General features: G+C 33.9%; 1 protein-coding gene across 5 annotated transcripts in view; it reads left to right on the top strand.

The window, feature by feature from the left end:
• NOVA1 (NOVA alternative splicing regulator 1) overlaps positions 1-15728 on the top strand; it is a 140482-nt gene that overhangs the window by 122271 nt on the left and 2483 nt on the right. For all 5 annotated transcript variants that reach the window (XM_088167219.1, XM_088167216.1, XM_014891442.2 and 2 more), the window contains one exon: positions 15142-15728. This exon is cut by the window's right edge and continues 2483 nt beyond it. In XM_088167219.1, the coding sequence (XP_088023345.1) occupies positions 15142-15728 (587 nt within the window). The remainder of the gene's footprint in view (positions 1-15141) is intronic.

Raw genomic sequence — 15728 nt, 5'->3', positions numbered from 1 at the left:
GTAAGAATGTGGAAAGAAACACTGAGCCTGTAGAGCTTTCTGCCACACTAAGACAGATCCTGTACAGCAGACTGTAATGTAAAAAAGTCAATACCATGTTTTTCTGTCAGGTGTTGAGAGAGGCATGATTAGGCCCTAGAAGATCCTGCTTGTTCATTAATTGGGTTTTTTGTGCTATCTGAAATATTTTTATTTCCACAAGCTGTTCATAGGTATAGTGCAGCACCACACTTTGCTATAGGCAGAATGCTAGATGCATTGTCTGCTTTCTCCATGCTTTGAGAATTCATCAGATGGTGAGAAGTCAGAGATAAATGTGAGACAAACCCACCAATTATAGTAGGTCTCTGCCAGATTTGAGTGAAAAAGGAGTGTTCTTTGTATACAAATCATGGAAGCAGGTTGATGTATTGCACTCTAGGGAATGAGAGGTAGGAGATTTTTCCTTTTGCAGTGGTTAGCTGCATCTGTTGAGACCTTTGCCTGAAGCATTGCACCCTAGATTTCAGATAGTCTATTTCAGAATAGTGTGTAACTGCATCTTATTCAGTAGTATTATACTCTAGTTTAGTGCTTGTAGATATTTTCACATTTGCTGATTTTGGATTTGGTGGTTGGTTGGTTGGTTAGTTGTTTTTTTTCCCTGAAAGCAAATTCGACCTCCTGCAAGTAGTAGCAGATATTAAGAGGCATAGTTTGCAAATAGTAGGTCAATGGGACTATTGTCACTCTAGACTCTAAGTCTAAGGGTTCACTGGTCTGTTACATGCCAGTGATTTACATTTGAATCTTTGCAGGCTTGAGGAGTATTAGTCTGGGGGTACAGAGGGTCTGCTGCCTGTTTCATCTTCTGTTTTCCCCTGCGACTCAAATGGCACCTCAGTGAATGTAGCCTTAGAGAGCAAAGTCTTGCTGGACTATTTTTTCTCCCCTTTACATTATCAAACAGTAATGCACTTCTACATGATAAATTACTCATTCAAGTGAACTTACTACCTGTGATTTGGATGGGGTTTGAAAAATATGGCTGAGCTTTTTATTTCTTTAAAGTTTCTGGAAGCCTGTACTTCCACTGCAGTGTAAATTCTTCTTTCATGTTTGTAAGTAGCATAGTACATGAGCTCAAATAACTTTTTATGATTATCTTTATTGTCCACTTTACAAACTTCTAAATGCAGCAAGAATTGATTGACTTTATTCTCTTAATAGTAATTGTAGTAATTGTCATAATAAATTAACAGCTGCCCCCTACCCATGAGATACTGAAATGCAGTTTCCATGTGAGCTCTTTTAAAGTGCTACAGTTATAGAATTAAACTGGTTTAAGAAATAGATTTGTCTATGATTAATGGCATTCTATAGTAAAAAGTACTGAATCAAAATATAATATCTTAAGATCTGCAGACCTGTGCACATGTATATTAAGTGATGCAGAAAAAAAAGAAATGACGTCAAAAGATAATCACTTCCTTGCAGAAAAGTTATTCGTAAGAATAAATTTAAAATGTTTAATAAAACAACTGTAAATATAATCTAAAATCAGTATAATCACATTGCTTTAGAAATAGAAGGAAGTAACAGTTCTTTGTGAAAGGCATTTTACAGGTTGTATTTCACTTGTATGCCAGTAATTAAGAGTCTGTTTCATAGAAATTTCTGCTTTAGTTATGTCATAAGTAATTAGATAATGAGTGATACACATTACATTAGCCATCACAGAAAAGACTGACTGGCTGTACATAATGTGTGTGTACTCTGATGGTTGACTTTGCTGTTTCCAATTTCAAAGTAAACTGTAAGTGATGCCTACCTTACATTACTAGGAACCCAGGTGAATCAGGGTAAGAGAAGGAGGAGACTGCAACTTTGATAGGATAAAAGTTATATTTTGAAATCTGAATTTAAGTGAGATTAGAATAATTTATAATGCATTTATTGAACTCTATCTAAAAACAGTCTTTACTGTAACAAGGATCACAGTGAATATTTGTTAAATAGAAAGAAGGGGCAAATGTATTGTGAAATCAAAAAAGGCTAATAAATATATTGATTTCCTCACATCCATCTCATTTTTGAGATAGCAGTTTCATTTTTTTCCTTTTCATATTTTTCATTATCTTTTCTCTAAAAATAAAAATAAATGTTCACCTGTTGAAGCAGAATATGTCTGTAGTGTGCATGGGAGTTGAGACCAGGGCAAGAGTTAGATGCAAATTATTTTTCATTGTGTCTTTAAAAAGAGATATTTAAATCACATTTACTTAGATGCTGCCTTCAAATTTACTCTGTGCAAAGTATTTTACATGTTAATGCACACATAGTATTACACATTTATTATATAGGTATAAAAACATGTAATGTAAATGTGTAAATGAAGCAATATTTGTGCCCCACAGCCTTAGTTTGCATAAGGAGTAATTTTTTTCTCACATGAACATTTGTGTGAGCTTATTATCTACACAAAATTATTAATAGGTGCAAGTTACCTATATTTAAGTATTGCCTATGCCTAGTGCTTGTCTAGATATAGTTTGCCTTAATGAAATTTGTCTCCTATTGTATGAGAAATATAACCCAGAGCAGAGATGTATGGAAACCATATGATTTTCAAATACATGGTTTTACAATAAATATATGCAGTTTTCCTACTGAGCTATGTATGTATGATCTAAAACCAGGATGTTCACATTCAACAAGGAGGATGCAATTGTACCTTCACCTTGTCTCTTGTAATTATAGGGATTTTTTATATGCTAAGTTTACTTTGATAACTGACCTAAGCACCTATCAAACTTTTTGCCTCTGCTAACTCAAATAATTGGTAACTTCTGTCTTGTCTCCACTTACTCCAGTATTTTTAATTTTTTTTTTGTCACAGCAGTAGTTACTTCTGGCTTCCTTGTAGCTATCTTGGTTAAATACATGTAACTACAAGTTCTCAAGAGTTAATCAGGAAGAAGGTATAAACTAAAGATATGAATCAGCTGGGGTGAATGTTAAATTCTACGTCAGTCAACTGCAGCTGAGTTGCAGTTAATGACGTATTTCCTGAGACCTACAGCTTGATTTTACCTTATTGTGTTCTCTGATCCTTCTCAGAGACATTATGGCAGGCTCTGAGAGGAAGGCTTTGAATTGAATTGTCGTAAGACTCTATTAGCATTAGAGAGCTATGGACTCCTGTAGCATTGCTTATTAAGTTTGGAAACATCACAGAATCTCAAAATCAATTAGGTTGGAAAAGATTTCTGACATCATCAAGTCCAACCTATGATGTAACACCTTGACACTAAGTGCTGCCTCCAGTCATTTCTTGAACATTTCCAGGTATGGTGATTCCACCACCACCCTGGACTGTTCATTCCAATGTTTCATTACCCTTTCTGAGAAGAAATTCCTTCTCATGTCGAGCCTGAACTTCCCCTGGCAAAGCTTGAGGATATTTCCTCTTGTCCCCTCACCAGCTGCCTGGGAGAAGAGGCTGACCTCCCACCTCACCACAGCCCCTTTCAGGGAATTGTAGAGAGCAATAAGGTCTCCCCTGAGCCTCCATTTCTCTGGACTCCCTCAGCTGCTCCACATAGGACTCTCCAGACACTTTACCAGCTTTCTTGCCCTTCTCTGGACATGCTCTTTCTTGAGGTGAGGGGCCCAGAACTGAGCACAGTACCTGTGTGTGGCTGCCTCTCTATCCACCCATTAGTAGAACCACACTAGGAAACTGTCCTTTTTGTAATGAAAATTTCTAAAAATTACTATTTTTCATGACCCAGAGAGACATGGTTGTATAGATGTTTAACTGTCCTTCCTTTCTCATTTGAAAACAATTTTCAAACAACATCTATGAGAGAGTGCCCCTGAGAATTTCATTGAGTAGTCTCCGCTAGACAAAATTGTATTTTATTAGTTAAGGTTTAATTAAAACAGAAATGATCAAGCTTCTGGTGCTGGTCATCTATTGCAAAGCCAGAGATTCAAATTAATCATAACCCTTGGTGCTGTTAATCTTGTTAGTTCATCTAGATAGACCAGGTGGCAGAAGCCAGATTTCCCTCTCCATCTTTATTCCACCATATTTATTTCATGCATATTAGTGGATGATAATGTCAATTTTATCTTTCATTTTACCCTAATTTTGTGATCTTTGAGTAAAACTGCATGTGTAAAACTGGCACCACGTTGCACCAAGATACACCATTAAAAATGCCCCATTCTGGCTTTTCATACCTCTAAATGTGTAACTAAATATAGACTGGATGTGAAAGATACTTTCACCAAAGTTATATTATTTAGATTACCTAATATTATTAAGAGCAGAAATCTGGTTTCCAAGAAATATTGGAGAATCCCTTGAAATAATTGTGTAATAGAGTGTGGGTTTTATTCCTTGATTTTGAAATGAGGACATCTTTCATTTAGTCTGTGCTTATTAATCAGACTTATTTTTGATATGATTGCAGCTGGGAGATTCTAAGACATGATGGACCCAGGAGGAAGTGGGGGCTCACTTACTGTGTGTGTAGAGAGTACAAATACCTGCATGTCTTTCATATGGATTCATTTGGGTTTGTTTCTCCTTATTGTTTTTAAAACCAGCTGAATTGCAAAAATATGATTTAAAGAGGCACTACTGAAGAAGCAGCTTCTGTACTCTACCTAAGCTGAAGTTCTTCACTAGATACTTAGTGCAAGAGGACTGCTGCTACTTACAAGAAAATCAAGTACTAGGCTTTCTTATATAGCAGTATATATAGTACAGTACTGTGTGTGCACATAAAATTATCTATAGTAGTGATATATATTCAGATGGATTTGAATTTGCATCATTTATTTACTTTTCTGTAAGTTTATCTATTAAATCATATGTCTCTGGGAATGGTAAGAAGGTCTTTTGTTTGTGGTGTTTGTTTTGTTTTTTAGTTGTTGTGTTTACTTAGATAACATGTTCAAAATATTCCTCCTTTTAAAAGCTATTTGGATCTGCCATCTTATCATGTCTTCATATATAAAGCAAAATGGATGTTTTCAGAAAAAAAAACTCATAAGAAAAATTGTATCTATAGTTTTTAGGAAAACATTTGGTCATTAGCTTTGTACCATTTTTCTTTTTATTTTTTTTTATAGTGAAAAACACTATGAAGCTATACAGAACTGTCTGTAGGGGAAAACAAGAATAAATATGCTCTTATTTTCATGGACCTGAGACATTAATAAGGTTACTACAAGGATTTTAAATCATGTGTGTCTCCCCTTCCTTTCTATAGAGAACAGAATAATTACCCCAGAATTTTAATTACAAATAGTGTAGGAGAGGATGTCAGGGTTTAGTATCATTATTTTATTTTATGGTCATGAAAACTCAATGGTGTTCATTTAGGCAAAACACATTCAGCTAGTTGCACTTCCTTTTACCTCCTTCTTTCAATATCTACCATTTTTTCAATCTCACAGATTCTCACTTAAAACTTCAATTTTCAAAAGATCAGAGTATGATAACTGTGATAGCAAAATTTGGGACTATTTGTGAGTGTGGAAATAATTAAATATGGAAATAAACAGTGTATTTTAAGAAAGGGACTAACGACTGTCCCATTTTCTGAGCACTTTACCCACTTCTTTTGGGAATTGCAAACCTGTTGATATGAGTAACCATAATGTTCTTCCTGCTGATGATCAAACTCTCTCTTTTGACCTCCCACAAAAAGATCTCAAATAGTTTTGAGCAAGAAAGAAATGTCCCTTTTTAGTGGTCATTATAAATCTTTGTTTTCCATGCTATGGAATTAAAGTGGTACTGCTGATTCATCTTAATTCCACATGTTTTAAAAGAGAGCTCTCCTGCAGATGATATATAATTGATAACCTAAATTTTGTTCTGAATTCCCAAGTGATTCCTGAATTATTGTGCTACATATCTTGTAGAAATCAACTATGGCAAAGATCCTCTGAAAACAAAATAAAACTCATTGCCTTCTTTTATCCTTTCAGTCATATAGATAGATTAATTTTAAAATGTGGTTTCCAGAGACTGATTTTCAGTATTCTTACCAGTAATGCTGAAACATGATTTCATATTTGGATTTAAATCCAAAATTAATTTAGAAAAAGTTTAGCATGCTGTTAAAATAATGTGATCTGGCCAGCAATGTCAAAACATAAAAGTCTCAATGTATTTCTAATATCCAGGGTTTAGTTTTCCTAGGGTTTCAAGTTTTAGTCAGTTTCAATGAAAAGTGTCATTGACAGAGAAATGGCAAGTCCTTTAGCACATTTCTACTGGCTGTCCTTTCCTCTGAATTTAATTAAGTGACATGACTAATGCATATAATTTTATGCATTGATTCTTTTAAAAGAACATAATGTTTTATTCTAGCCATATTTATCCAGGTTTATATTGAAAACTGTGCACTATTGATAGCTCTGATGCTTTGTGATGTTAACAGTGTGTCTTCATCTTGAAAACTTGTACTCCAGTCAAAAGGTTATTTAAAAATGCTGTTAGTCTTCTCTTAGACTTGCAGGTCCATAGCCATTAAAAAAAAAAAAAAAAAAAAAAAGAAAAAGAAGGAAGTATCAGTCTCCTGGAAGTCGATGTCAGGAAAGCAACCAGTGCAGTGCTTCTTTGGACAATGAGTTAATAGCTATGGGGAGCCAAAGTAACACCTACAGATCTGTGACTGGGAAAGTATTAAAAAAATTGATGCAGCCACTTTGCCCCTCTGTCTGTCAGGAAGGTCAATTAACTTTTGAAACTGGAGTGGGTTTTATGAGTTCATAAGTTAGATCCTGTCTAATGTAAAACAGTGGGAGTTTTAGTGATACCATCAGTGAGGTGTATTTGGTTTTAAAATAATATACATTATCTACATTTTATGTCAATTATTTTGAGAAGTGTTTTTTTCGGTAATTCCAGTAATGAAATTGCATTTTATGGTTTCTTTCAGTTAAAAGTATCCCAAATTGTTATACTTAATAGTTCTGTAAATATTCATGCATTTTTGAAACCCATCCTTGACTCTGTGGAGCACTGGCAGGTGTTCATAGAACACCATGCAACAAATGATATAAGAGGAAAAAAAAGGGAAATTTTAGACAGGGGGAGGGGAAACTATGGTGATTTTAAATAGAGAATAGGCTTAACATTCTACCATCACTAAAGGTTTTAGACAATACTGGACAGAGCTGTTAGTGATCATGCTTTCTGTCTTTTTAAAAATGTTTCATCTGAACAGCAGCACAGCCAATATGGATGTCTAATTTTCTATGTATACTGCGTTCTCTGCAACTGAGTGAAAATCTATTAATTTTTTCTCTTGTGTAATTTAGTATGCAAACAGCTCATTTTTTCTTTTTTTAATTATAAAAAAGTGAAAAGTATAAATGAAACTTCTCAAAATACATTATACTTCTTTGCAAATGTAATTTGAAGCTCATGAAACTTTAATGCATTAAATATGGAATGTTGGTTTTATGCTACTGAGAAAAAAATTAAAAAGTTAAGTTTCTTCTTTATGTTATTAAAACTATGTATCATAGAGAATTCATGGAGGAGTTAGTTTATTCTATTCCCACCGTTTTGAATCATGTTTTCTTGAGGGATACTTATGAAACTACTCAGATTTTTATGTGTGCACATGTGAGTGTAAAATTTTAATAATACTTTCTTCAGGACTAGATAATCTTATAAAATCAGACACCTGTATAGCCAACATTATTTTAGCAATTATTCTTTCTGTGTACACAACTTCTCTGTGAACAAGTTCTGCTTTTGAGAGAAGAAGCCTTTCTATTTATCAGTTAGAGCCTACACACACTGGTGACAGAAGGGTAACTAAAGCAGGCACCAGGGAATATTTTTCTTGTTTCTTTAAGCATGATTTGCTAGTTCCTTGCTGTGAGAAATTTGCATTCCAAATTACATCTTTAGTTAAAAGCATGAAAGAAAAATCTTAATGTTCATACTTAAAAGTGGGCAGAATTGTAATTAGGTAGTTACTAAAAGAAGTGGGAGTGACTTTTTAAGTGCCTCAAAGAGTCAAGGTTTAATATCAAATGCTAATTGAAAAATGGTATTGATTTAAGCCAAAAGAGCAGTTTGTGAAAAACATCCTTACACAGTCTTATCTCTAGTAAATATTTCTCCTGCTTAGTTCCGATTTTCTAAGCCTTGTGATTTCAGATGTAAATTGTTCCTGAGTATTTAAGCTGAAGTTAAGTTTCTATTGCGTGATAGTTTTTGTGACTAAAATAAAATGATAAATGCTCCCTCAGCTGAGAGAGGAGGTCTAAGAACTGGAGAAAATAAACACTTGTGATAAACAGTAGTGTCAGTATCAGACCAAAATATTTCTGCACTGTACCAGCAGACAAAATCAAACATCTTAGAATATCTATTTGCTCTGCCAATTTACTATATTTGTAATAATTTAGTGTGATTTGAGACAAAATTCAGAGTTGCAATATTTTTTCAATTAATTAAGTTAACCTTGAATTTTCTTGAAAGAAACTGTAATTATGAGACCAGAAATATCACAAAAAGGCAACATAGGGAAGTAGCAAAATTATATTAATCTTGGAAGAATTGCAGGCAACATTTATGAAGGGAATACTACAAGTATATGTTCTGCTCGTGATAAGCAGAAAATCTTATTAACACAAACATGGCTAGAAAAAGAAAAAGTGCATTATATTGAGTAAAATAGTAGCAGCTAATCTCTTCCTGTAATCCATTGCACTTGTTTGCACAGTATTTCAGTTCTAGGCATTCTTTTGTAGAAGGAGAGAAACTGAATTGGAATGACATTTACAGAACTTAAACATAGTCAAGAAGATGACAATTTTTGGTCTAGGTTTACTTACGTGATGATCTAGCTAAATTTACAAATAACTGCTTCAGTTTTTATGGATATATGCCTATTTTTGTAAATAAGTATCAAGCAGACTATTAGAAAAATGTTTCTAAAAAATGTCGCTATTCTTTCTAAGAATTTTCTCTGAATCCAAAATGCATAATCTGTAACTGAAGAATCAGGTATTTGTTCAGTATACTCTGAAAAAGCAAATTCATGTTTCAGCTTATGCATGAATCCAATCCAGAGATACTGAAAATATTGAGAGAAATTCCAGTAGCTTCCTTCAGGCAATGTATGTGCAATAAGTAGAGATTTGCTGTGTAAGGCTGCTGTTGGAAGCTGAGTCCGAGTCTGACACGAACAAACATCTGTCCAGAGCAGCCTAGCGTGGCTGCCTGCTGTACACTTGAGTGACTCACGACCTCTCCCTAGCTTGTGTTGCCTTGAACTTGTGATTCTCGGTGGCTGTGGAGCCGAGGGCTTTCCAGGGGTTGCCTGATACAAGAGAGTGTGGCTGTGAATTCCAAGTACATGCAGGCATCACCTTGCCTGTAATGAGCTTAGGGGTCTTGCTGCTTGATTTCAGTGGAACTTCTATCACATCTTTAGTTGATTTTTCTCCCAGATTTTTGTTATAGTGTCACTTCAGTTTTGGATGGATTGTATGTATGAAACTACTCACAAGCCTAGTGTAGCAGTGTGTTTATCCTACCACACAAAAAAATCCTAGGTGATCTTACTCCTCACTGACTGCTCTCTACAGCATTTGGAGTGTTCAGAACACCTTCTCACCAAGTCCAAGTGTGTAGCCATATGAACAGCTAAAATAGCATGAAATTTTCAGATGTACAATCCAGAGGCCAGAGGGAGTTTTGAAGAGTTTAAAACAATTGATGAGCAAGAAGACAGAAAAAAATATATATATATGAAATAGAATGTAGCAATCTACAGTTTTAGGGAAATGCAGTTATTTGCTTTAGAGACTAAAATGTAGAATTGTGATAAATTAGGATGAATTTCTTAGACTAGATGGGTCTTTTCTGTAAAGTGTTTTTCTGTTAAGAAAAAATAAACTGACATTAGACAAGTAGTTGAAAGATTTAATAGAAGGAAAAAGAACAACTGTTACAGAAAATTCATGGAATGAGTTATAATTACACTGTTGAAAATAAAAGAGGAAAAAGGCAACCTGAATAATAGATGAAAAAGATCATTGATTCCTTAATCTTTGTGCAATCTTACAGAAACACTTCTGTGAGATGGAATAAACAGAGGCTGATGCATTTAAATGTTTCCACTTTTGAATTGTTAGATTTGTTTTTTCCAAGTTTTTATGCTATTTTGTATGATCAGTAATATTTCTCTTCTGGTGTAATTTAGTGCTGGCATGTGTCATGCCACCATGTGAAACTTGAAACCTAAAACCACGTTTTTCAACCTTCTTAACACACAGTTGCTTTAATTGGTACAACAGCCATATCAAGTGCTAATTTTTGCTATCTAGCCTGCATTTCATCCTTCCACTACATTTATCAGTGTAGACTTTGTATTAGCTGAGTTTCATGTATGGTGTGAATTTGTGGTTGCCATTCTCCCAATTTTAGAGACTGTGAGAAGTGATAATATAACCAGACCAAATACTGTCAGAAAGAGGGCAAAGAAACAAAGCACTAGAAAAGTGAAAGGGTGGGAACTTTGCTATGGGTAGTTGGAGGTTATTACATGAGAGGAGTGGGAATGAGAATTGAGAAGACGGGACATGGGTAGTAGTGCAGATTTCAGTCATGGTTCTTCCCATGAAAATATTTAGCATGTATTCATATGCATTCATAGCTGCTCAGTGCAGATTATCTCTGTGCAGCACTGGGGAGGATGGGAAGTGGCAGAGCATAATCACCAAACATCTGGCATTCCACAGTAGATGCTATTCTGCTCCCTTAACTGAGCCAAGATTTTCAGTTTGGTAAATCAGAGGACTTTTAGGCAATTGTGACATGATGATTGCCAATAAATGGGAAATGTTTAGGGAATTAACTGATACAGGGATTAGGAGTTTAGAATTTATATGAGCTACTCATGTGAATAAAGTTAAAATCAGTTTGAATTGTGTGTCTGGACACAGTGGTTGAGATCCCTGAAGATCCTCTTCCTCTGAAGGGCAGAGTGGCATCAAACCTCTACAGATGTCATTGGGAACTGAGGGCAGCAAACTGCTCTCTGGTTTGAGCCCTTCTTACACCCCAGGTTTTTTTGACTTCTGTCAAGGCTTTTAAAGACACAGTCATGTTTCACTGAAAATGTACACAGAGAACTTACTTTGTTTCTATTATATTTGTTATACTTGGATGACTTTTGGGGGAAGAAGTATTAGACTTTTTGAGCCTGATTTTGAACTTGCTTATACTAATGCAAATAGGATGAGAGTGATTCCTGTGGTAGTAATTGATTTCCTTTGTGAGTAAGCAGATGTCATAATTGAAGTCCTTTATTTTTAAAAAATCTATGACATGAAATAAAGATTGAGTGACTTACCTTTTTTTCTTCCTATAGCATTTGAACAAAATGAATTACACATGTATGCTTATTCTTATGCATATGTAAGTGTATGTTCATAATTGCTTTAGATACTCACTCTCCTTTTTGCAGCATAAATTCGGATATAGCCAGGAGCATACACACAAACCTGGAAACCTAATCTTCCTGCATATTGAAAGATACCATTATTGGATAGCTCAGAGCACTTATTTTGGATAGCAGTTAGGTTTCTTACTTCTGCATCCAAATTAGTTTCTGAACCTGTTATCAGTAAAAGGAAAATAAGTGCACTGTCCAATTTCCCTGACAGACAAGGAGTTAAGTACTTTTTTTTTTAAATGGTAGTCATGCAGGTAACAAAATCGAATAGATAATATTTGATTTTTCAATTTCTGAGTTTTCTTTTGTATAATTGTATACCTTTTAACGTAGTGGCTATATGGATTTTAGATTTCAACAGAAAAAAACCCATTTGCAATATTTCTTTTCTACTGGCACTTAGACCACTGTGATCCTTCTAATAAGTTAGATACTGTGTTATTGTACAATACAACCATTGTTTGCCATAAAGACTTGACATGTTGATATTCCTATATATAAACAAGGGAAAGATTTAGTGCATAAAACAAATAGATGTAGAATTACAAACTGGTATCAAGATTAATATTCCTAAATTTTAAAAAATCCTAAATATGTTTTGCTTTTAAAAATAATTATTTAAACTTTTTAATTAAATTTTCAATTAGCTGTCACAAATACAAGAATGTTACAGCTGAATATCTCAAATAATACAAACGTTGCTCTTCATTTCAAGAAGAGCAGAATTGCTTACATTTTAAGTAAAATCAATACATTCATGTTTTGTTCAAACTGAATTTTCACTGGAATGTAATGGTTTTGCCCTACTATAAAATAGAGGCATACTGTCTAATTATTTAATACATATATATTTGTAAAAGATGTCCTGTATGAAAATGTGTGAAATATTCACCATGGCAGAAGTTGTATTTGAAAGGTTATTATTTGTATATTCCTAAACTAGTATCATTTAAGGGGGCTGCCAATGAAAGAAACAGTAGTCTGTTTCTAAATCAGATGTTTAGAAAAGAGTATCTTTATTTATTTCTGAAGCATACAAACACATATTAATCCAGCACATTAAAGATTTTGGGTTTTTTCAAAATGTGTCATAATTTGTGTATTGCTTGTAATGCTAAATTCAAAAACGTGTCTGGACAAGGAGGTAGTGGATGAGTAAGGAGAAATAGATCATTCTTTATCTTTCCTATGATTAGACAGGTAAATTTGCTGAATAATTAGAGCTGTTAGTGGTGAACCTAATGAACTCCTGTGTGTCAAATGAGAAAAGTACCAATTTCTTGTCGGGAAAATTTTTTTTTGTTGCTTAGAGAAGAGTTCCTTTTTAATTTTGTGGCTGAATTAAGCCACTGCTTTATTTTATTACACCCATCGTTTAGAATAATCCCAGCTAGCTATCTAACAGTAACCTGGATTTTCATATGTTGCATGTGTAATTATGATATTATAGATGCAACAATACTGCCCTGGCATTAAATATTCTATTTACTTTTGAAATCACATGTATGGTTAGGAGAGTGTATTTTTGTACTTTCTTATGTTTTTAGGTTTTTCACTTAAATTTATATAAGAACTTATCCCTGACTTGATCAGAACTACGCACATTGCTTATTGAAATCTCCCACAGAACCTGTTAGTATGCCTTAAACCAGCGGTGCAAATAAATGTTTTCTATAATATCCAGCACAAAATCATAAATAATGAAAGCTATTCGGTGCTGAATTTTTGGAGTATTAACAAACAAACAAACAAACTCCAAAAAAACCCAAACACAAAACCTAATATGAACACCCCCACCCCCCAAATTACAAAAATCTGGAAAATTCTTCTATTTAGCAATTAGTTATTGCTGGATCTAGAACTGAAATATCTAATCAAAACTAAGAGTTATTTCTTTCTTTTTATTGTAGGAATACTAAAAAAGGTTACCTTAAAATTAGCAAATGACTTCAATTATATTTAAAATTACTAGGAGGTGTCCTTACTTAAAACTAAGTCTACCTACAAATATATATAAAACATTTCATTATGTATTTAAGTATATATACAGTGATGTTTGTTTTTATAGGATTATTTAGTATATAGGTGGACTAAATTTTTTCTCAATACCTGACTTTCACATTACCTTTACAATAAGTCAGCACCTGATAATTTTTTATTTATTCTATAGAACATGTTCTGTTTTGATGTCACTTAAATTCTGAAGAAATTAAAAATTATGTATATAATTTGAAACAATTCAGTGCAAAATGCATTATGGTATATTATTACTTTAATGTACATATTGTATAAGTGGAATATATAAATATTTCTCAAGTTTCTAGTAGGCTGGATTCTCAAAGATATGATTTTCATGCTAACATAACTATTTGAAATATCTACATTTTTCTAGCCTAAAAACGTACTTGTAGGGCATATATATTTATTTGCAATTAATTTGATTTTATAATGACACAGTAAAAAGTAAAAGTTACTAATAACATTTAATTGTATTTTATATTGATTTATTGCTAAGACTTTAGATAGAATTTTCAGTGAAAGGACTGAAAAGTGTTGCCCATACACATATTCCACAAAATTGGAATGAATGGATATCTGAACACAAGGCTACCAAAACCAAAACTTTTGTAAAATGAAACGTCATATTAATTCAATATCTTAAAATAGGCAGTACATTAAAACGTTGTGACACATTTGTAAAATGTATATCAAAAACAAAAGCTATAAAAAATATGTATAAGTATTGAATTTTTATCCTGGGCATCATTCTTCACTCATAGCAGTAAGTCAATAGGCAATACTTTTTTTGACATTAATTATGTTGTGTCAGTTTGAAACTTGTTGAAACAGAAGGAAAGGAAGGATTTATAGGTAAATAACCTTCGTTTGAAGCTGTTTGGTAAACTTTTTAGATGTACAAATGCCATGTTTTATTCTCTCAAAATCTCAGCTCTTAGATACTCTTTCCTGTTGAATTTAATTTCCACGGGCTGAATAATGATAATACACTGCATCAGATAATGAATTTCCATGCAGTAATGTGGGTTACAGGTTAAAGAATCAAGATCATGTCCTGTTCAAGACCAGCTATTTCATCTGTCCATTGTTTAGCCAAATGTTGTTTTGGTTGTGTTTTGCTGTTTGTTTTGGTTTGTTCTGTTTCTTTCTTTATTTCTTTTTTTTTTTTTTTTTAATTATTGTTACTATAGATGTTTTAAAGGAAGGTAAAGAATTTCAGACAAATTTTGCCAAAGAAGTTGTTTTGCTACATTAGCCTGAAAAGAGAGGAATCATATGAAAATACTCAGTTTGATACAATCTAAGATAATCTTTCCATATGAATATAATAGCTGCATTTGCTTAATCTTTTTATCTGAACTGTACTATGTTGAAAGCAGTATTTTCTGTAGGAGAATGATAAAAATGATTTTCCTGTTATTTTACCTTTAATTCTTCATATTTTACATTTGAAACATGCAGAGCATTAAAAAGCATGATGACCTGTATTTCTTTTTAATTTTTTTAACCCTTTCTTTTAAAAACATGGTAACTAACTTGCTTCATTCTTTTCCTTCCTTTTATAGGGTAGCAAAAATATTATAGTGTTTGTGCACAAAGCAGAAGTATTATTTATATATATTTTTTTCAATTACAGGTAAAGATTATAGTTCCCAACAGCACAGCAGGTCTGATAATAGGGAAGGGAGGTGCTACAGTGAAGGCTATAATGGAGCAGTCAGGGGCTTGGGTACAGCTTTCCCAGAAACCTGATGGGATCAACTTGCAAGAGAGGGTTGTCACTGTGAGTGGAGAACCTGAACAAAACCGAAAAGCTGTTGAACTTATCATCCAGAAGATACAAGAGGATCCACAGAGTGGCAGCTGTCTCAATATCAGTTATGCCAATGTCACAGGTCCAGTGGCCAATTCCAATCCAACCGGATCTCCTTATGCAAACACTGCTGAAGTGTTACCAACTGCTGCAGCTGCTGCAGGGCTATTAGGACATGCTAACCTTGCTGGAGTGGCAGCCTTTCCAGCAGTTTTATCTGGCTTTACAGGCAATGACCTGGTGGCCATCACCTCTGCACTTAATACATTAGCCAGCTATGGATATAATCTCAATACATTAGGTTTAGGCCTAAGTCAGGCAGCAGCTACAGGGGCTTTGGCTGCAGCAGCTGCCAGTGCCAACCCAGCAGCAGCAGCAGCCAATTTGTTGGCCACCTATGCGAGTGAAGC

The sequence above is a fragment of the Sturnus vulgaris genome, chromosome 6 (genome assembly GCF_052056855.1).
Source record: "Sturnus vulgaris isolate bStuVul1 chromosome 6, bStuVul1.hap1, whole genome shotgun sequence".
Taxonomy (NCBI): domain Eukaryota; kingdom Metazoa; phylum Chordata; class Aves; order Passeriformes; family Sturnidae; genus Sturnus; species Sturnus vulgaris.
This window is presented reverse-complemented; position numbering and strand designations above follow the sequence as displayed.